Here is a 22,567-nt window from a genome sequence, read left to right on the forward strand (position 1 = left end):
TATAACCTGGTCTTGTACTCTTGTATATATTTAATTATTAATCAAATCATAATAAACTATAATTAAATTCGAAATCTAAAAAATTAAATTACGGAATTGATTGAGTTTGGATGAAACTGGAGAGGACTTTGGCTTGAAAAAAAAGAAGGATAAAGGATAAAGAAAGCAGATGTTTATTTGCCACTCTTATTTAAGGGTAAAGGATTCATAGTCCAACATGGAGTTGATGAAGTCCATGTTTTACATTTATTATTGGGGCAGGGTTACAGCGTAACATCCACTTTATAATGATGTCCCAACTAGATTAGCCGGTCACCGGAGTTCTTATGACAACGTTGCTACAGTCGACGATAAGACGAACTCGCCAAGGCTTATAATCCGGGGTTACGGGGCAGTTTTGGAAAACCACCACAACATCCAAGTCGCTGTTTTCTTTCTCAATCGTAGATTTGGCTAAAAATGCGTCCACTCCCACCAGTTCCGGCCAGCTATTCTTACCTTCAATGAGGGAAAAAGAAACAAGCCCACATAGATCGAGTTAGTATATATGTAAGAAGTTGCAGTGATCGATCATTAATCAGTAAACACGGTATATATGAAGCATATATTAATTGCTGAGAATGAAAATTCATAATAATTGTAATATATACCGTACCGTCGGTGATGCGCGGCATCTTAGCTTCTTGATGTTTGGGGGCTGGATGGGTTACGTTGTTCTTTGCCTCTCTTTGTGGTTGCTTAGTTTCAATTGTCAGGAATGGATAGGTCGGTATTTATAGAAGGGGCGCAGCTTAAACAAGTTATCATGTTTGTTTGTTGAACATATGCCATTATTAGCCACTCACATTCCTATCACATCATATAGTGAAATTTTTTTCCCAATAACTTTATTATTCCCTCTCCTATGTAATAAAGTATGATAGACTCGACCAAAAGCGATGTTAATAAGAATCAAACTCATAAATTTCTAGTATAAAAATTATATTCTACCCACTCAACCAGTCTTGAGCATTTTCGAGACAGTATAATTTTTTTTTTTTTGTTTTTGTTAATATGAGTAGCCATGGTTGATTCAAAAAAGAAATTGGCTATTGTTTTTTCCATTTTCTTCCTTCAATAAAATATGAACATGCAACACGAATTTCAATTCAAAATTTATTATTATTATTATTATTATTATTAGGGAAAATGACACTTTTTCTCCTGTGTTGTTTACATATAGCATATTTCTCCCCTGTGTTGTTTATGTAACCACTTTATCCCCCTCAATTGTTTTTGAAGTGACTATTTTTCCCCCTCTCCGTTAAATAAGTGTTAGAGCTATTAAATATGAGGGTAAAAATGACATTTCACTTATTATTATTATTATTATTATTATTATTATTATTATTATTATTATTATTATTATTATTATTATTATTATTATTATTATGTGCTTAAATCATATTTTGTTTTTTTTTTTTTATGATAGTGCTTATTTTCTCTGTCTCATCTTACTTATCTTATTTATAATTTATTAATTAATTTAACTCTTTTTAGTTACTTCGTTAATTTTTTAAATTGTTAAATTAATTTTTTTTTTGTGTTTAATAATATTTTTAATAAATTAAAAATAAAAAAAGTTAAATTATACGGAGTATTAATTTAAAGAAATGTTAACATAGTTTATATAATAATAATAATAATAATAATAATAATAATAATAATAATAATAATAATAATAAGTGAAATGCCATTTTTACCCTCATATTTAACAGGCCTAACACTTATTTAACGGAGAGCGGAGAAAATAGCCACTTCAAAAACAATTAAGGGGAATAAAGTGGTTACATAAACAACACAGGGGGAAAATATGCTATATGTAAACAACACAGGGGAAAAAGTGCCATTTTCCCTTATTATTATTATTATTATTATTATTATTATTATTATTATTATTATTGTTGTTGTTGTTGTTGTTGTTGTTGTTTTTGTTGTTGTTGTTGTTGTTGTTGATTCATAGTCACAATATTCGAAAAATTATTGCATGACCGAGAAGTATATATATTCAAAAAGTGTTTTTTGAGCGCAAAGTTATTTTTTCGATGCAAATTATTATGAATGCAAAGTGATTTTACTTTGATGATTTTCTTTGATAACTTTCCTGGCTGATTTTATTACTTGGAAATTGACTATTCAAAAAGTTTACTTCTCTAAGATTACACTAATCTTACTTCTCGTTTTACTTCTCAGGATTTTACTTCAATGAGTTTTTTTTACTTCTTGAAATTTTACTTTTCGGAACTTTACTTTTCGAATGATGTATGTTTACTTCCCGAACTTTACTTTCCGGGAGAAGTTAACTTCCACTACTGGAAATTATGGAATTTCTAACCACCTGGAAGTGATCTTAAATCAAGTCGAAAGCCTTGTTCAGTCCATTTTTTATATCCGGAAAAACCTTTGTTGCTATTTCCGACCACTTTTTGGTTTCGACTTGATTTAAGATTACTTTCAAGTGGTCGGAAATTCCATAATTTTCAGTAGTGTTCTCGGAGTTACTTCTCTTAGTTTGCATGCTTATTTACAGAAATATTTCTCATGCATGCAATCAGGACTCTCCTATGCAATTGACGGGGTAATATAGTATTGCTATAATGAAATTAGCATGTGTGGAAAATAAAACTAAAAAAGAGAGCTCATGCAATAACGTATATATATTGCCAAATGATATGGAGTGTAATTAAAATGATATTTAATAGTTACTATAATGAAATTAGTATGTGTGGAAAATGTAACTAAAAAACTACAACCATACAATAACATATATTATCAAATGAGCATGAAGTGTAAGTAAAATGATACTTAGCTTCAAAGTTACTGAAATTAGTGTATGGAAAAATAAAACTAATTAAAAAATAGAACTCATTCATTAATGTATATTGTCAAATGAATCTGAAGTGTAATTAAAATGATACTTCAGCGTTACTATAATGAAACTAGTGTGTAGAAAATGAAATTAAAAAACAGAGATAATATAATAACGTATATTGTCAAATGAAACTAAAGTATAACTAAAATAATACGATGTCATTAATTTCATAATTCATTCTGCTACATCAACCATGGTCCACAATTAAATTTGCCTAAACACCATTGGAATATGGTGACAAATTTTTTTTCGTCATTAAAAGATGTTGTAAGATAATGAGAAGTATAGTTAAATTATGTTGATGCCTATATTCCAAATTACATATTTATTTATAATTTTACATAAAAACAATGAAATATTTATCAATCATCAACTCTACTAGGGAGTATCTAGATTTTTCCTAAACCCGGCAGGGACCAATTCCTTGTTATTATCCTCTAATTTCCACTCAGCCAATGGGAATTTAGCCACGCTTTTTGCATGCCAATAGCTTTTCCTTTGTTTGCATCAATGAAACAATTATTCTGGAGTCTAACGACATACCAATTATCATAATGTCACATGATCTGTCGGGTTAGGATGTGAATCCTTAAAATTGAAGACATAAGCAGAGCCACCATGGAGGCAGTGGAGCAGCTGTTTCCCTCCTCCACCTTACTCCTAATATATAAGAGATCCTTAATCTTTTGTCCTTATTGGATGAAATTTCTGACTCCGTCCCTACAGATATTTAACCTTTTGAGAGAAATAAAAGAAATTTTAATAGATTAAATTAAATTAATAATTTTTCTATAACTAGTACTAATAATATCAAGTTGTATCAAGTGTCATTAACGCGAGTGCTAATAATATTTGATACAACCAATGCAACTATGGAGTATTGCATCTAAGTGCTATGGATATGGTAAAAGAAAATTATACTGAGTATTAAATATGCTTTTTCATGTTAGAATGTATCACATTAAAATATTAGATAAATAAATTAATTTATTCGATGGATTTGTGGAGGGTTTAAAGAGGACTGTCATCTAGATGTACCCCTACTGCAACATTACATCAAAGGCTAAGCATAAAACTTATTCAAATTTGTTAAAAATTATGTTACGTCTTGTTTTGTGTTTGGTCAAAACTTGTTCACAAAAGGTGAAATTTTTACTATGGGAATATCATATTGGAATTCTACAGGACAAAAAATAAAAGAAGAAATGATCTTTTATATTAACATGAAGAGAAGAAATACAAAACAAGAAGGAAGCTAGACACATATACTTGTCCAATAAACAAAAACAACTAAAACTTTGCCTAACAAACTGAACCAAAATAAATTCAAAATTCAAAAAAACTACTTTGTCAACTCATACGTTAATATGGGGATCCTCACATACCGCCCTGAAAGCTAACCATAACATTTTGATCCCCAGGCTATGTTTGGCAGAGCTTATTTAGGAGTTTATAGCTTATTTTAAGCTCTTAATAAGCTATAAGCTCTGTTTGGTAATGTTTTCAAAATAAGCTCCTAGCTTAAAATATATAAGGTTCAAATTGGCCACTGAACGTAACCTGAAAATGCAATTATGTCACTGAATCGAAAAGAAGTGTAATTAGACCACTGAACACTCTAAATGTGTACAATTTCACCGAATAGCAAGTTACCATCAATTTTATCAGGTTACATGCTTACGTAGCAGTTGATCGAGTTGACATTTTTAATAATTTTTATGAATGTGATCGTGATTCATTACTTCAATACACATTAACCAGTCACTCCCTTGCATGTGGCTGATTAGTTCAACATAACTACAAAAGATTAGTTCAACATAACTACCGATATAGGCTTAAATAAGGATACAAAGTTTAAAATAATACACCAAACATTGCATAAAGGAAAATGTTATTTACCCTTCTTAAATTTCTCCTAATATTTTACTTACACCCATAATTCGATTTATATTCTTTGAATTAACTGACGTCACACACTTTTAATTAAAAACTAAATATTTCGTCAACCTTTTTTAAACTAAAACTTATGCATCAAATTAAAGTTTCATGTCTTTTATAATTTCTTTTTGTACCAGGTAAAAATCTCAATATTTCTCACTAGAATGTAACATAGGCAAGTTACTAAATGTAATAAATTTGAAATTCTATTTTAGGTAAAATATAAATGTGTAATAGAAACTTATAGTTTTTAGATTGGGTCATTATTTAATGATATTCAAAATAGAAATATATCAAAATTAAAGAATTATTAGAGCATGGATGCGGACAATGGTTTTATTAATCAGTGATATTAATACGAGCACAACAGTACAACAAGACATAGAAGGAGTAGATAAGCTAATATCCACTCTTATTTTAAGGACAATACACAAACTAGGTTGCCGCATGATTATTTCCCATTTTCAACTGGCGAATTGATGCTCCATCTAGCCAACCACAGGAGTCCATTGGACAACGTTGTTACAGTCCACAGCAACCCAAACTCGGGTGCATGTATAAGGGCCCATGGGTATGGGGCATCCTGGATAAGCGATTCTTATAGTGACAATAGGATTTTCTTTCTCGATGATGGCTTTGGCAACCAGTGCTTGTTCTCCTACAAGCTCTGGCCAAGATTGCTTACCTGTACGTAATTAATAAAACACCAAATCATACTCAACTAACACATCTCTGGACTGTAATTAATACATATATAGAGGAACAGAAATACAAGTGGGACTACCTTCACACCATGACGACATCCTCGGAGTAGTATGAACTTTGCTCCTTAACTAGCTTTTCTTTCTTTCTGGAATGGATTCTTAGGTGAGAGCTAGCAAGGGTATTTATAAAGGTTTCAAGGTGCCAATGACTAATTCGTTAATAAACATGTGATTGCATTTAACATGTGCCTACAGATGATAGAATATGTACTTATAAATAAATTAGAGGTATATAATATGTTAACTATAGACACATAATATATTAATGACATATAATATATGTTTATTGTAGAGTAAATACCAGTCAAGGTCCCTCGAGTTTGGTGGTTTCACAACCTATAGTCCCTAACTTTCATAATTATCATCCGTGGTCCTCCGAGTTACGAAATTTAACCTGCTGTCATCCTTCCGTTAGTCCCTTCTGTCTAAGCCGTCAAAAGTGAGGGTAGATATGTCATTTGAGTTCGTAGGAGAGGGAATCACAATCAGCTTTGATGTGAGTTTATCATGGCAAGACTTCAAGGAATCATATTCTTTCTCAATATGTTTTGTCTTGTATTTGGCATGCTAGTTCTGGAACCAAACCGCAAGTCCACAACCTATCTGGGCTGCAGCCCCAAGTCCTTAGCCAATTTTACATTCCTCTCTGGTTCAAGCATGTTTTCCACCTCAAAACTTTGCTCCAGAAAATGGACTTGGTCAGGGCTAAGTCGCCGCTTCTTCTCCGCCTGATAGAACCCACCGCCTCCGTAGTCCTCATTGCCGCCGCGTTCCATCTCTCCACCGTCGTTGAAATTCACCATGGATGATGCAGAAGCTGAAATAGACATTATATTGCCACCATTTAATGTAAACTTTTGAGAAATTTTTTTATGGTTTCAACATGTGAAAGCTCAGTTCTTTGTAGTGCCCTGTTTGACTACATCTTCAGATTTCAGAACCTTATCTACTTCCCAAGGGAGAACATACAAAAACTATTCAGAAAAATGCTAAAACTATGATATTTATCATTGCAAACACACACAAAACACCTCACATAAAAATGGAAAAGAGAGCAAAATAAATTAAACTTTTGAAACTTTATACGAACAATCAATTAAATACGTGGGGGTTCCTCAGCCTTCTTATCCCCAACCTCAGCCACTTCCACCTCCTTTGTTTCTAGAAATCATCAAATCAACCCATAAAATCATAAATCAGAAATCAAGTCAATCAAATTTTTTTAATTTTTTGGTCTTCTTCGACACTCAAGGCTCAAGCAATGAGAAATCAAAAATCAAAAATAAAAATTCTACTTTCCAGATCCGAAGACAAAAAAATAAGTCTCTAACCGGAGGAGGAGGAGTACCGTTCGTCAGTGAGCGAGTGAGGCGGCGGAGCAGGCAGCCGGCGACAAACTCGGAGGCGGTGGACAGTGGAGTTCACCGGAGACGTCGCGAGGAGCATGGAGGCGCTTCTATTGCGACGAGATTACGCCCGGAGGAGACCACTCCGGCCAGCTTCCGAGCAAGGTAGCACAGAATTTCATGCGGTTGGCAATTTTCACCCAAATCCTACCCCAACCCAAACCCATAATCCCCAATGCTGACACCCAGAACGAAGAATCTCCGAGAAGCATTTTCGACATCGTCGACGACCACTCCACCTCGGACGCCATCGGATCCTCAATGAAACCCACGTGCCTAAAGGCATTCGAAATCATTTCTCTCTCCCCAAGCTTCGACCTCTCCGGGCTATTCGACGTGGACACGAACATGAAACCAGAGTCCACTCCGGTTGACGACCCAGCAGCCAGCTTCCACCATCGTCTCCAATTTCGAGCACTTTCAGGTGCAGAAGCAAGACGTGATGGGTGGGTGAGGTTTTCCGCAATAGGTTCATCGGAAGGACATGGAAAATGACATATCTACCCCTATTTTTGACGACTTAGATTGAAGAAATTAACGAGAGAATGGCATCAGATCATATTTCACAACTCGAAGGACCACAGATGGTAATTACAAAAGTTAGGGACTATAGGTGGTGAAACCACCAAACTCGAGGGACCTTGCCTGGTATTTACTCTTTATTGTATATTAGAGGAAGAAAGTAGAAGCTTAAAGGGTAGTATTGTAACTTCCTTTCCTTAGATGTTGTAACTATCTATATTTTTATTTTTATTTTTTTGAAAGGAAAGTCTCAATTATTAGTTAGACAGTCTTCTTCATCGTGAAAGTAATTCAGTTCAAACTTTCTTTTCCCGCTGCTTCCTTCTCTTCACAATATTGTAGTAGATACATAATTTATTCAATGAAGACACATAATAATAAGTTAATTGCAAAAAAAGTAATAATTTGAATATAGTTTTGGATCATGGTCCAAAATAATGTAAGGTAAATCATTATCCATGTATAACATTTTATGAGAATTTGCCGAGGCTGTCTCATGAGCTTAGCGTAGTTGGTTCGTCGCCTAACTTAAAAGTCATGATTTGAGACGGTAGTGTGAGGGTTCGGATCCCACTGAAAACATGTATAGGTTAAAGGCCTAAGGATGATGAAGGTTTGAATTATTAAACCGTTGATAAGAATGATGGAAGGTTTGAATTATTAGATCACTGATTGCGCAATTACGTAATTTACTTTCAGAGTGACTCTATGAGTGGAATCTAATAGACTTAATATTAATCTAACAAAGCTAGATCATGTAAATTTTAAAAAAGAATTAAAAAAAAAAAAAAAAAAAAAAAAAAAGAATTCAGCCAGGCTTTTCCCATGCCAATAAAATTGTGTGGGTCAGACCGGTCAGTGATAGAGATTGATGCTACGTACGTCAGTACGTGCCATATGAAGACATCATTTATTTTATTCGCATTTAATTTTAAACTTTATTCATCTATAATACCATTTCTTGGACAATTTTCTTGAGACTATCTATATAATGTAATGACCAAAGTGGCGAAATTATATTTAAGAAATTTTTTTACGGTAATGTAAGATTTTTTAAGGCTTAATTATATATATATATATATATATATATATATATATATATATATATATATATATATTACTTACTTCTTGTCACCTCTGGTCTATTTTGAACTTTAACGTAGTTCGGCCAAATTTAGTTTGTTCTTACCTATGACTTATTAACTAGATTGCCATTCATTTCTAGTAATATGTGACATTTGCAGGGTTGTAAAAATCCCGCCTAGGCACTGAGTAATCGGCGCCTAGGTACTAGGTGTCTCTAGGCCGTGGCGATTTTTTCCCTAGGCTCCCGCCTAGGAAACCGGCCGCCTAGGCGCCCGCCTAGCGCCTAATTCGGCCGCCTAGCGCCTAACTCGGCCGATTACACCGAGTTAACTCGTTAATTTCTGTCGAGTTAGCCGAGTTAACCCGACCGACTCGACCTTGCTAATTTTTTTCATTTATATGATATATATACTAGTTTTTTACGCGCATTGCGCGATTGGGATAATGCCCAATGTTTTTTTTTTAAATAAGTACTTTAAAGTATATTAAGAATTAAGAATTTGCGTATTTAAATAGGTAATTCTTCTCCCAAAGGTTGAGTCCCCAACCCCAAGGGCCCCCCACACTCCGACCCGACAGAGCATTGTGGGAAGTTGTAAATCACGGTGACTCAATGGTTCAGCAGACAGGACCAAATGCCGGTGCGAACAAGGAATCTGCCCACTTTGGACATAATTCCCGCACTGCCGCCGCCGAGGTTCAAACCTTGGTCTCTTCTCCCAAATACTGCCCACTAAACCATTGAGCTAAGCCCGTGCGGGTTAAATAGGTAATTTCTAAGTTTACAAATGCAAGATAATATAGTCAAGATTGATTATAATTGTCAATAAAATAATTGTATAGGTATGGTTGAAACCAAATACGGGACATAAGGGAGAACAAATAAAAATTAGGGCATAAAATATTAAATATATACTAATATTGTTTGAGGAGATTTCGACATTAGGATTTGTGGTTAAGTTCTATTAAGACTTTAATATTAGAATTAGATTAATGATGTAATTATAATTCTATATTAGACGTTAATATTAGAATTAGACTAACGGTGAATTAACGGTATTTAACGAAAAAGTTAAATGGATAATCATATAATTAAGGATAAATTAGAAAAACTTTAAAAAAAATTAAAACTTGAACAATTTGAACCATTCATTTGATTTAATAATTTGGCGGTCATTTTTTCTACCCAATGTTAATAATTAAATAAATTTGTTGGTCAAATCCGCTAATATAATCCGCTAACTGCGAATTGTCAAACAAGGACATTGCAATGTAGTTCTCACTTCAATTTGTTGTGTGATTTGAATACTCTCTTTGTCACAAAAACTCTCAAGTAGTTAATATGATTGGCTTTATTAATTATATTTTTTTTAATTTTTTCATGGTATTAATAAAATACTTCTTAAATAAATATATAGCATTATTTTGTATTATAACTTTGAAATTTAATTAGAAAAATAGTGCACAAAAAAGATAATAGACAATGTAGTGAATATAATCAATTGATGAATTTGAATGTAAAAATTTTTACATTTGAGAAAAATAAAGACAATATAACTAATGAAAATATTTCTCTTAATTAATTTATTGATAATGAATAAATTTTTTTTCACTGAATTAATACATTATAAGGACAATGTAGCGAACATAATCAATTAATAAATTTGAATATAAAGAATTTTTATATTGTAGAAAAATAAAGACAATATAACTAATACAATTATTTCTCTTATTTAATTTATTGATAATGAATATTTTTTTTTTTTGAATAAAGGCATTGTGGACACATAATTCTAAATTAAATAAATGCATATCTATAATTTTTTGTTGTAGCTACTAAATTATTATTTATATATAATTTAATAAGAGTAAAATAGAGTACTAATTATGCCAACTTTGATTGAGATGAGGTTCGAACCTAAGACTTTTTTTTTTTTTTTTGAAATCAATGAGTAAGTTAACGGTGAACTAACGGCAATTCTTAAAATTTTAACGGAATTAGTAACGGTGTGTGGGTATTTTAGGAAATTTTAGTGTAAAATTTAAATCTTATCAATCTTTTAATTAATCTGAGCCATTCATTTGATTAAAATCTGTGACCGCCATTTTTTCTTCCCATTATAGGCTTAACTCTCTTGGGCTCTTATTAGTATAGTAGATATATATATATATATATATATATATATATATATATATATATATATATATATATATATATATATATATATATATATATATAATATGACATATATGCACTTATACACGTGCACTGTTTTTCTTTTTTTCAGTTAACCGCCTAGGCCGTCTAGGCGCTACTCTACCGCCCGACTAGCGCCTATTGCAACCATGGACATTTGTAATTTAAAAATAAAATAAGTCTCAATTCATGTTATATTATTAATTTATGTCTGTTTTTCTGTTAACATTGTTTTATACATTATGGTATAAGAGTTATATTATACAAATTTTTAAACAAATATATCTCTACCGTTATAACTTTGTTATCTTTTCTCTTACCATGCATATGCATACACAATATTTTCTCTTATACTCTTCAATGGTAATAATGTATGTAGACATAATATATTGTTGAAAAAATAGCATAAAATGACATTGTAAGTGGCTATTGAGATTGATATGAGTCTTCAATGCAAGTGATTCTTAAAGTTCTACTTAATTTTAATTACCAATTAAATTACCTTTAATTAAGTTTGTTTTTCAAATTTAGAAAGAACAAATTAAAAAGACAAGTTAAGAAAATAGAACCAGGGACACAGCAATTGTTTATGCAATTCGGAGCTAAACTCCTACGTCTGCGGGGCAACTCACGTAAGTCCAATCCACTAAATGTTCACCAAGATTACTTACAAAAGGCCAGAGTCTAATACACCAACATAATCTTCAATATAACTACGTATACGGCTACTTATGAACCTTTAATTATTAATCAAATCATAATAAATTACGGAGTAAAATATAAGTTGGAAATCTAAAAAATGAAATCATGGAGTTGATGGAGAGTGGATGAAGCTGGAGAGAATTTGGTTATAAAAAGAAACTCAGCAATTGATGAACATAAACACATAGCAGATGTTTAATTATATTATTTAGCCACCCACTCTTATTTAAGGATACAATACAAATAGGATTGATAGTACAATAAAGATGGAGTTTTTCATGAAATCCATGTACAAACATTTATTATTATATTGGGGCATGCATGCAGGTTTTACAACATCCACTTCAACCCAATCTCGTTGGATCCGAACTAGCCAATCACCGGAGTTCTTATAACAACGTTGCTACAGTCAACGAAAACACGAACTCGGTTAAACCCATAATCCCTGGTTAGTAACAACCAATTGATCGAAGTTGCAGTGATATATATGAAGATATATAAATTATTATTTTCTGAGAAATTGCATAATTTTAATATATATATACCGTCGGTGATGCGCGACATCTTCTTGGAGGTTGGGTTGTTCTTTGTAGTTAACTTTGCCTCTCTTTGTGCTTGGTTTCAATGGTAGGGATCGGAATGGACAGGTATTTATACAAGTTTTCTCATATCTAGCAATACTTTATTATATTGTTTTTTGTTGACGAGTGAAACTCATGGATATTATTAATTTAAAATTATGCATTGAGTAAATCTAATTCATATGTAATAACTTGCAAATTACAAATGAGAGATAAACTGAATTAAGAAGTCGTTTGGTAATTTTTTATCAATCAAAAAAGTAAATGCAAGGAATACTTTATTTAGAGACTTTTTTTTTTCTTGAAAATTATAAACATGTTTAGTATTACTCGCAAAACGTAATAAATAATATTTAAAGAAAATTTATTTCAAACATTTGGCTCATTTAAAATTTTCTAGAATTTTTTTTTTTTAAAAAACAAATCTCCAAATATATCATTGCTATATGCAAATAACAAAAATTTTCAATGAGTTGCAAAGTTATCTTTCATGTTTTTTTTTTTTTTTTTTTTTTTTTTTTTTTTTTTTTTTTTACACAATCAACGGAAGGATACGAATGGAGCATTATTTATGAGATGATATTAGTTTTCATGACGCAAAAAAGAGCAATGAAGTAAATTCATAAAATTTCATATTATTAGCTACTTGATAAAAACAAGGTGGTTATTCTCACTAATTTCAATGCAATGTATTCATTGTTGAATTGATTGAAACTTTAATTATCTAGTTAAAAGTTTATACCAAGCATGAAAATAAATCTTCACCTTTTAAATTATTAAGAATGAAAAAAAAATTGACTTTATTATTATTATTATTTTTTGGATAGATGATGATGAGGAAAACTCACAATCACTATATAATATTGTACTAGGTAAATCTTATTTTAGTGTAAAAATTAAGTAAACTTTGCACTGAGTAAAATTTTTAACTTTGACTAACTAGTTATGATGTCAAAAATTCGACCATCAATTCATTCCTACGAAAAGAAGTTATAAAAACTTTAATTTCTTGATTACTATACCGCCTCAAAGACTATACTTTTTGTTCGCTTATTAGGGCCTCTCTAATGCACAAATATTCTGTGAGAAAGAGGGAGAGAAATGATGGGGAGGGAGGGAGGAAGCAAGTTTTCTCTTGCGAGACTATATTGTTCTCTTCGAAGAAAACTAACATAGGCGCGTGGCTAACACGCACAAATCTTATGGCACGTGTTGGCCAAACGCCATGTATATTAACGTGCAGAGGATGGGGACAATTATCCCCTACCGGGAACTAATAAATGTTCGTGTAATTGTTCGTTGAAATTAATGGTTCATATTATTTTGATTTTAGTATTTTTTTTTTAATTTTTTCTCTATTTTTTCCTAAATTATATCATTTACTTTTCATAAATACCCCCCCATTCCGATAGTGTAATTTTAGTAACGGAATATTCCATTAACTATTTATTATTGTTAACTTACTCATTGATTTTTATAAGAAAGGTCTTAGGTTCAAACCATATCCCAATCAAAATTGACATAATTGTTAAACATATACTATGAATATGTTAGAGTACAATGTATTAAAAAATACAAAATAAAATTAACATGAACTTTGGTCAATTAATTAGAATCATTGGGTATTGATAAAACGGTACACTTAATTTACACTATATATTGAACATAGATGAGAAATTATGTCTACTATCATTGTCGTTTTGGGGAAGAAGGATTTGATTATGTTTTTGAAGGTGCACTGTGTCAAGGTACTAAAATTGCAGTGAAGCACACCAAGGGACTATATCAAATCAAGAATTCATTTATGGCGGAAGTGGCAACAAGAGGAAGCATGGATCACGCCAATTAATAGAGTTTTGTGTTGTGAAAACTATGCTTGGGTACTATTCAGTGAGGGTGCTCCTCTCTAAAACTGTTATTGCACTAGTTAATCCAACATTCTTGCCACGGGTCATAGTTATACATTTTTTAAATATTTACTTTTATGAAAAATTTGATAATCTTGCATTGATATACGTCATGATATACCAAATGATACTTTGATAAATTCTGAAAAATTAATTTAAAAATATACATTGAGCATTGGATTATTCATGTAATGCGCCTGTGGTAACTAGTTATAATTATAAAGTTAAAATTATTAATGATAGAAACGTAAATAAAATACTCAGTAATGAATTATGTGTAGGAGTTTTAAAGAGATGATCTACTAAAAATGGATGAAAATAGAGAATGATTGGAGAGAAAATAGGAGAAGCAAGATAATGTAAAAATTATGAGTTCACAAAATGATGAGATAAAGGGAAAGATGTTATGGATCCCCTTAGCATTATCATTTCACTTCACTAGGCGAGTACCAATAATTTCTCCCCACAAATGTCATTTTTCTACTGACAACTTTGCCAATGAAAATTTCCCACGAGTTTTTTTATGCCAACATAGTTGTTGATTGAGATTTAAAAGAATATAAATATTCGCCAAAAATTCCATCGCCACATTAATGCATGAGAGACAAATATTCATATATAGACAATAATAAATTAAAGAATATGATCGATAAAAACATAATAAAAGGTTATGTTAACAAAATTATAATTTTCATAAATGAGATGTAATGCAATATCTAACTCGTTTAAGCTACAACATATATATTGGCAATACATAAAGTGACAACAACGAGATTCAATCAAAAACAGGAAATATGACTAAAAAAAAAATTTGAGTGTAATTTGATTTTGATTAAATGGGTCATAACTAACATTTAACATCTCAATAATGCTAAATTTATACGATATTGTGCTCTAATGCCCATCCAATTTAATTAGAATTTAGTTTCATGCAAATGACATAAATTGGACCAGCGGGCTTCCTTAATCGTCATGAGTTCTAATTTTATCGTGCATTTTTTTTATTAATATTGTTATAGATTATATACTCAATATCTCAATAAATATAATATTGATCATTTCATTATATGTGTAAAATTATTCAATAATTTGTTATTGTGGATTATATATTCTTTTAATTTTGTGTACTCTATTTAATTATTTCATCTCCTTTTCATAACCCTGGACCATTTCTGCATTTTATTACCATTCACACAAAAGCTGATGATAAGAATATGGCCCAGCTTTTGTTAACATTGTTGTTGTGTTGTTGATTACATTTGCAACAACTGTATGGACGTATAGTAGATACTACACAAGGTAAATCGCACTAACAATATTGCATGTGACAAGTTCATCCAAAAGAGTGTTTGACAATAATTAAATTTATGACATTTAGGTATGTGATTCATGTTCCACTCACTTAGCATAATTCTATGATTTATAAATATTTAATTATTTATCATAAAATCAAGACTATGTGGTTTAATGGTCGTACCCGGGTTGGACTTTCATTTGGAAGGTTGTGAGTTTGAGCCTCAGTAGAGGCGTTATTGGTTCTTTGTGTTTCAGTAGATACTACAGTGTAATAGAGCCAGTAGCATTCATAAAAATTTCGATATAACTAAGAAAAATAAGGGTGTGTTTAGTTCATGATTTTAGCTATCAGGAATGGAAATCAATGTCATCGATATAAATACTTAGTTCATGGTTTTAGCTATCAGGAATGGAAATCAATGTCATCGATATAAATACTTAGTTCATGGTTTTAGCTATCAGGAATGGAAATCAATGCCATTGTTATTATTTGGTTCACAGGTTTCTAGAACACTACTATGAGATCGGCCGGATTAGATTAACCCCTTAATTAGAAAACTCATTCCCAAATAAATATAAAGGTTTCATTCCATTACTCCCCCCCCCCCCCCCCCCACCCCCTAGTAATTTGATTTTTAAGTTTGGATTAGTGATTTAGTGCTTTTAGATTTTTGTTTTTATTTTTTTGTTCATATTGGTGCTTTGGATGTCTTTATATTAGAATAAATTATCTTGGTTTTTTATTTTTGTACTTTTAAAATATTTATTCCCATTATATGATCATACATAACCAAACAACAATATATATTGGTAATCATTCCAATTCCATCATACTACCAAACATGCAAAATACTTTCACCAAAACTCATTACCCTTACCAAGTATTTGATTCACATTCCGATTCTCATTTCCATGTGTGAGAACCAAAGACACCCTAAGAGTTATTCTAGGGGTTAAATTTTTTTACATTATATATGACATATTGTGATATATTAAGATCAAATTCCGGTGGTGGGGACTTATTCTTTGGACTAAATGACTGAAGAATTATAAAATGAATACTATCTTGTAAAAAATCATGAGTATTTCAAAAAAAAAAAAATAATTATCAAATAAAAAATTAATTAACTAAACAATAAATCGATCATAATCCGATATTTATAATATTTGCCAATAAAATATCTATAGTACTCCAAATAGAACTCGGAAAAAATGAGATAAAATAATTAGAACTCTCATATTGTTCACCTCTTTTGTGTGATTTGTACACTATTACAACTCTAAAAGAAGTATTCTAGATTTTTCTTAAACCCGGCAGGGACCAATTTTCTGTTATTATCCTAAGATTTCCACTCACCCAATGCCAATGGGATTTTAGCCAGGCTTTTTGCGTGCCAATATTAATTCATCATTAATAGCTTTAATTTTCCTTTGTTTGAATCAATTAAAACAATATTTATGGATTCTAACGACATACTAATTATTAGAATTTCACATGCTCTATGTCACTATGTGTAGATTTTTAAAATTGAAGATTCAATCCTTTGAGAAAAGATATAAAGGAAATTTCAAAAAGATTAAATTAAATTAATGTTTTTTTATCACTGGTATTAATAGGGAAGGGATCAGATGCGAGGGGCTTCTCGTGAGGTTGTGCGGTTGGACTCACATTAAATATTAAACTGACGCACTTTAAGTACACAACACACGCACATTAAACACACAAACAAAATACATTAAGAAATCAGAACAGAAACTCATGCACCTTAAGCACAAAACTCACGCATCTTAACCACAACCCTCACGCACCTTAAGCATAAAAACACACGTATCTTAAGTTTCAACAACTACTCACATTAAGCACAAACTCACAGACCTTAAGCACAAGATCGACTCACGCACCTTAAACACAAGACTCACACACCATAAGTACAAAACTCACTCACCTTAAGCACAAACTCATGCACCTTAAGTTTCAACAACTACTCACATTAAGTACACACTCACGCACTTTAAGTACAAAACTCACGCACCTTAAGCACAAGCCTCACGCACCTTAAGTACAAAACTCATACACATTACTCACCGCACAGCCGTATTGAAAACATGCACCCGCACTGGAACTTAATTCAATATTAATAATATCAAATATAATTAAATATGATATATCAAGTTGTATCGAGTATTATTAATGCAAGTGCTAATAATATTTGATACAACCAACTGTGCAGTATCTTATTGCATCTGAGTATTATGGATATGGTAAAAGAAAATTATATGGACTATTAATTAATATGCTTTTTATGTTAAAATGTATCGCATTAAAATATTATATAAATAGACTAATTTATTCGATGGATTTGTGGAGGGTTTAAAGAGAACTGTCATCTCGATATACCCCTACTGCCACATTACATCAAAGGCTAACCATAAAATTTATTCAAAATTGTTAAAAGTTAGGTGACAGCTTCTTGTGTTTGGCCAAAACTTGTCCATTAAAAGTAAAATTCTAGTCTTGGGGACCTTCACACTCCGTCCCTATCGGATTAAATTTGTGGAGGAGTTGGCCAAACCTAACCATATCATTTTGGTCCCCTAATAAAATTTTGGTCCCCTTAGATAGCCGCTTATGCTACTCTACCACTCAACTAGTACCTAGTGCTTACTATAATTGCGCATGATCAAAAAATAGATGTGTATTTATAGAAGTTTTAATTTCTAGTTGATCTTCAAATTATTTTAAGTTTTTAACGTTTCAAAATTTTCTAATAAAAAATTCTAGCTTCCAGATTTGTATCAGGTGTTGTATATACACAGGATATATAACATTATATTCACTTTAACTTGGTAGGTTAGTAGATATGTCAGTAAAAAAATAAAGTTATTTGGTTGTTGGATGGAGGTTTGGAGAGTAAAGTCTGTCAGCTTGTCATTAAAACATGGCATGACTGCTACGCAAGTTTAAGAAAATAAACTTACACCATTGTTATTAGCTATAATTTTTGATGTAGTGATAAGTGTTTGATTTTGGTATTCGCAATGTAAAACCCAGGCCACAGCTTTAGGAGATAAATTTTAGTTCCGTTTCTTTTCTGGCCTGGGGACCATTTCTATGACATTATCCTCTGATTTCCATGCAATCCAACTAGTAATTGACCATGTGTTTTATGTGTCGATATTAAATATGTGCATGGTCTTTGATAGATAGGCTTGCTACACATAAAATCATTTGAATTGATAACTCATTCATTTCTGTCTGATTCAATTGATGATTCGTGATTGAAATTATTTATTATTTTATTTTTTGTAATATTAGTTTAATATATATTTGTTAGATAGGAGTTTGGAGGACCAAGTCAAATATTTTGATATTCAAACATGACATTGATTGCTACACAAGTTTATGAAAATAAAGTTACAATTTTGCTACTAATTATAGTTTTTGACATAGTGGTAAGTATTTGATTTTAATAATTAGTATCAAAGTAAGTCGGCATGTTGTCCAACTCAGCTTCTAGCTAAAGACCCTAATTATAGGTACTTGATCCTAACAATATTAGTGTATAAAATTTATATATTTAAAAGGGAATAACTTCCTATATTACTCATCACGAACTAAAATTGTACCATTTTGGTGACGAGAGAGAAACTCACAGTTATTTCGAATGGTAAAAAATTACACTTTAGTTCACGAGTTATATAGGAAGTGTAGTTTTATCTTATTAATATGGAATTCTAATAATACCACTAATTAGCTAGTACTCACCAAGGAGGTTTATTTACTTGTTCTTCTAACAAGTGCTGTCATTTTGGATTGATCATAATCTAAACAACACTATATAGAAATGGTAAAATTATACTTTTGTTATAAATTGCAACCTAATCTCATGTGAATCTTGTGAAATTGTACGCTCAAAACAGAAGAAGAAAGAAGGAGAGAAGAAGAACATATTGAACTCATGAACTCCGATCCATAACACTTTATTAGATAACCGTTGATATATATATATATATATATATATATATATATATATATATATATACACACACACATATATATAATACAATCATGGAAAAACGGTATCCGATCAGGGAGGAGAAAACTAAGATAATGGCCACAAATAGATATATTTATAACAACTTTTAGCATTATTTTCTTCATTATTACTTGTAACTCAAAAGAGAGATGGTCATTTTATCTATTCATCCCCTATTTTCATAATTTAAGGTGTGTTTGGTTGACAGGTTTTAGTTATCAAGATTGGGTATCAAAGTCATTGTTATTGTTTGGTTGACAGGTTTTGAGAAAATTATTATGGGTTTTGATTACCCATTAATTGAAAAATTCATTCCTAATAAAATAAGGGTTTCATTCTATTATTCATCTTCATAAAAAATCAAACAGCAATATTGATAATCATTCTCATTCCACCTACTACCAAACATGCAAAATACTTTCACCAAAATCCATTACCATTATCAAATATTTGATACATATTCCGATTACGATTTCCATGTGCCAACCAAACACACCCTTAGTACTCTCTTAATTAATACAAGCTAGGACAATACTTGTACTCCTCATCATCACACTTGTGAATCGAAGTTCTAATATAATCCACATTTGAAACCTAAGAATTATTTTATTATAGTCTTATTATAAGCTGGTCTTGTACTCTTGTAGATATTTCATTACAATCAAATCATAATAAACTATAGGAAAAATTGAAATTTATGTCCCTTCATAATATGTCGAGTTAATGAACGATTTGGTCCCTCAATTATTAGCGAACTGTCAATGTAGTCTCCCAATTGCTTATTCATCGATTTGGTCCCCGAAAACAATTATTTTTAGTCGATTTAGTCCCTCAGGCCGTCGTCCGTCGACTGCCAGAGGGACTAAATCGACTAAAAATAATTGTTTTCAGGAACCAAATCGATGAATAAGCAATTGAGGGACTACATTGACAGTTCGCTAATAATTGAGGGACTAAATCGTTGATTAACTCTAATATGTCAATTATATATCAATGTCACATTTGAATTATTAGTGGTGTAAATGTTGCCCTTCAATTTTCAAAACGGTACATATAGTGTTCTCCCGTAGTGTAAATGTTGCCTCTCAATTTTTAAAACGGTACATATATCGGGGCGATATATGTACCGTTTTGAAAATTGATGGACAATATTTACGCCATTAATTGACATATTATGGAGAGGCATAAATTTACAATTTTCACTAAACTATAATTAAGTTGGAAATCTAAAAAATTAAATTACGGAATTGATTGAGTTTGGATGAAACTGGAGAGGACTTTGGTTTGAAAAAAAAAAAAAAAACAAAAAACAAAAAACAAAAACAAAAAACAAACAAGAGGATAAAGGATAAAGAAAGCAGATGTTTATTTGCCACTCTTATTTAAGGATAAAGCTAAGGATTCATAGTCCAACATGGAGTTGATGAAGTCCATGTTTTACATTTATTGTTGGGGCTGGTAGGGTTACAACATCCACTTGATTTGCCGACTAGATTAGCCGGTCACCGGAGTCCTTATGACAACGTTGCTACAGTCGACGAAAAGACGAACTCGGTCAAGCCTATAATCCCTGGTTACGGGGCAGTTATGGTAAACCACCACAACATTCAAGTCGCTGTTTTCTTTCTCAATCGTAGATTTTGCTAAAAATGCATCCACTCCGACCAGTTCCGGCCAGCTACTCTTACCTTCAATGAGGGAAAAAGAAACAAGCCGACATAGATCGAGTTAGTATATATGTAAGAAGTTGCAGTGATCGATCATTAATCAGTAAACACAGTATATATGAAGCATATATTAATTGGTGAGAATGAAAATGCATAATTTTAATATATACCGTCGGTGATGCGCTGCATCTTCTTGATGTTTGGAGCCTGGATTTGTAGTTAACTTTGCCTCTCTTTGTGGTTGGTTTCAATTGTGAGGAATGGATAGCTATTTATAGAAGGGCCGGGGGCTAAGTAAGCTAAGCCATATAATTAATTAAACAAGTTATCATGTTTGTGACTAGGAGCGTAGGACAGCTGGTCTTGAGATTTAAGGTTGACCGGTGGACTCGACCAAGAGAGATATTGATAAGAATTAAATTCATAATTTTCTGGTATAAAAATTATGTTCTACCCACTCGATTACCCTTTTCAGAGCATTTTCGAGACAGTATAATTTTTTTTTTTATTAATATGATGAGTAGCTATGGTTGATTCAAAAATAAAAAATAAATAAAAGGTAAAAAAAGTGACTATTGTTTTTTCCATTTTCTTCCTTCAATAAAATATAAACAAATAACACGAATTTTTTTTAAGTACAGTTATCATTTTCTTTGTTGATATATAGTTGGTGTATTATTTCTTTGCCACAATAAATGATATATGACGTGTCATGAAATGCAAACACAAATAGCATAGGTAACTAATCTGTTGGTCCCGATAGATTGAGTGGTGAGTCTAGAGGGGGGGGGGGTGAATAGACTCTCGTTTTTCTTTAGATTCTTTAAAAGAAAAAACCTGACAACACTTTTGAGTGAGATAAGCACAGCGGAAAGGTTATAAGGAGAGGGTTGCACGAGTTTTACAAAAAGATAAGATGAGTGATGAAAGAGATGATATGCAAGCAGTAAAATAAAGCAGTAAGTAAAGAGAAGAGCGAGACGAGATTTTATAGTGGTTCGGCCAAACTTTGCCTACTTCCACTCTTCTTCCACAACTGCTGGAAGGATTGCACTATCACTCTTTAGTACAATTACACAAAGACTTCCTTGATCACTAAGCCGGACAGCCTTTGAAGGTTTTTCAACTCCGAGAGTTTACTCCGCCTCTATCAACTTCTTCTTCTAAGTTGAGGTTGGTGAGAAAGTATTTCTTGATTCCTCCAACTGTGAAGTCTTGTTGGTGTGGGATGATTGCTTCAAGAGTGCAAGACTTCTTACAAGATGTAGGGCAGCGATGGATGATCTACTTCAAATGCCTTAACACCTTAAATAACTGGTTCGCAAAAAGCTTTGAGATTGTTCACTTTTTAAGAACTTTTTGCAAAAGAGTGAGTAGAGTGATAATGAACCAGCACCTTCTTAGTTGATGAAGGTTGGTTTATATAGGTGATGAAAATTCATCCGTTGGAGGGAGATGAATTTTTCAAACCTTTTATCTGTTGGACAAGGACCATGGAGCCTCATGCATTTAATGCTCCATTAATGGGTTTGTACTTTGTAGCCGTTGAAGGT

The 22,567-nt window shown here is 31.7% G+C and overlaps 1 protein-coding gene and 1 long non-coding RNA gene across 5 annotated transcripts; both read right to left on the reverse strand.

The window, feature by feature from the left end:
• Positions 1-148: 148 nt before the first annotated feature.
• On the reverse strand, positions 149-21,282 carry LOC109185858. The gene is made up of 2 exons (XR_002055060.1): positions 21,185-21,282; positions 149-498 (listed from the first exon to the last, which is right to left on the reverse strand). It is a non-coding gene; the product is annotated as an uncharacterized LOC109185858 (long non-coding RNA).
• Positions 5,915-7,414, reverse strand: LOC109185857 (homeobox-leucine zipper protein HOX4-like). Of its 4 annotated transcripts, XR_002055059.1 has the most exons (3): positions 6,962-7,414; positions 6,704-6,774; positions 5,915-6,430 (listed from the first exon to the last, which is right to left on the reverse strand). XR_002055059.1 is itself a non-coding variant. In XM_019335815.1 (2 exons), the coding sequence occupies exons 1-2, from the start codon at positions 7,057-7,059 to the stop codon at positions 6,213-6,215; spliced, it is 333 nt and encodes a 110-aa protein (XP_019191360.1). In that variant the 5' UTR covers positions 7,060-7,414; the 3' UTR covers positions 5,915-6,212. The 4 variants fall into 4 exon arrangements, 1 of the variants encoding a protein (XP_019191360.1); XR_002055057.1 differs by lacking the exon at positions 6,704-6,774; XR_002055058.1 differs by lacking the exon at positions 6,962-7,414 and having other exon boundaries at positions 6,704-6,898.
• Positions 21,283-22,567: the final 1,285 nt, after the last annotated feature.

This window comes from Ipomoea nil, unplaced genomic scaffold (genome assembly GCF_001879475.1).
Source record: "Ipomoea nil cultivar Tokyo-kokei standard unplaced genomic scaffold, Asagao_1.1 scaffold1361, whole genome shotgun sequence".
Taxonomy (NCBI): Eukaryota; Viridiplantae; Streptophyta; class Magnoliopsida; order Solanales; family Convolvulaceae; genus Ipomoea; species Ipomoea nil.

Excerpts from the sequence above, each read along its gene's own strand:
- LOC109185857 (XM_019335815.1), bottom strand. The coding sequence starts at position 7,059 with ATGCTCCTCGCGACGTCTCCGGTGAACTCCACTGTCCACCGCCTCCGA. Across the intron at positions 6,431-6,944 it reads ACGGTACTCCTCCTCCTCCG|CTTCTGCATCATCCATGGTG; the intron begins GTTAGAGACTTA and ends TGTCTATTTCAG.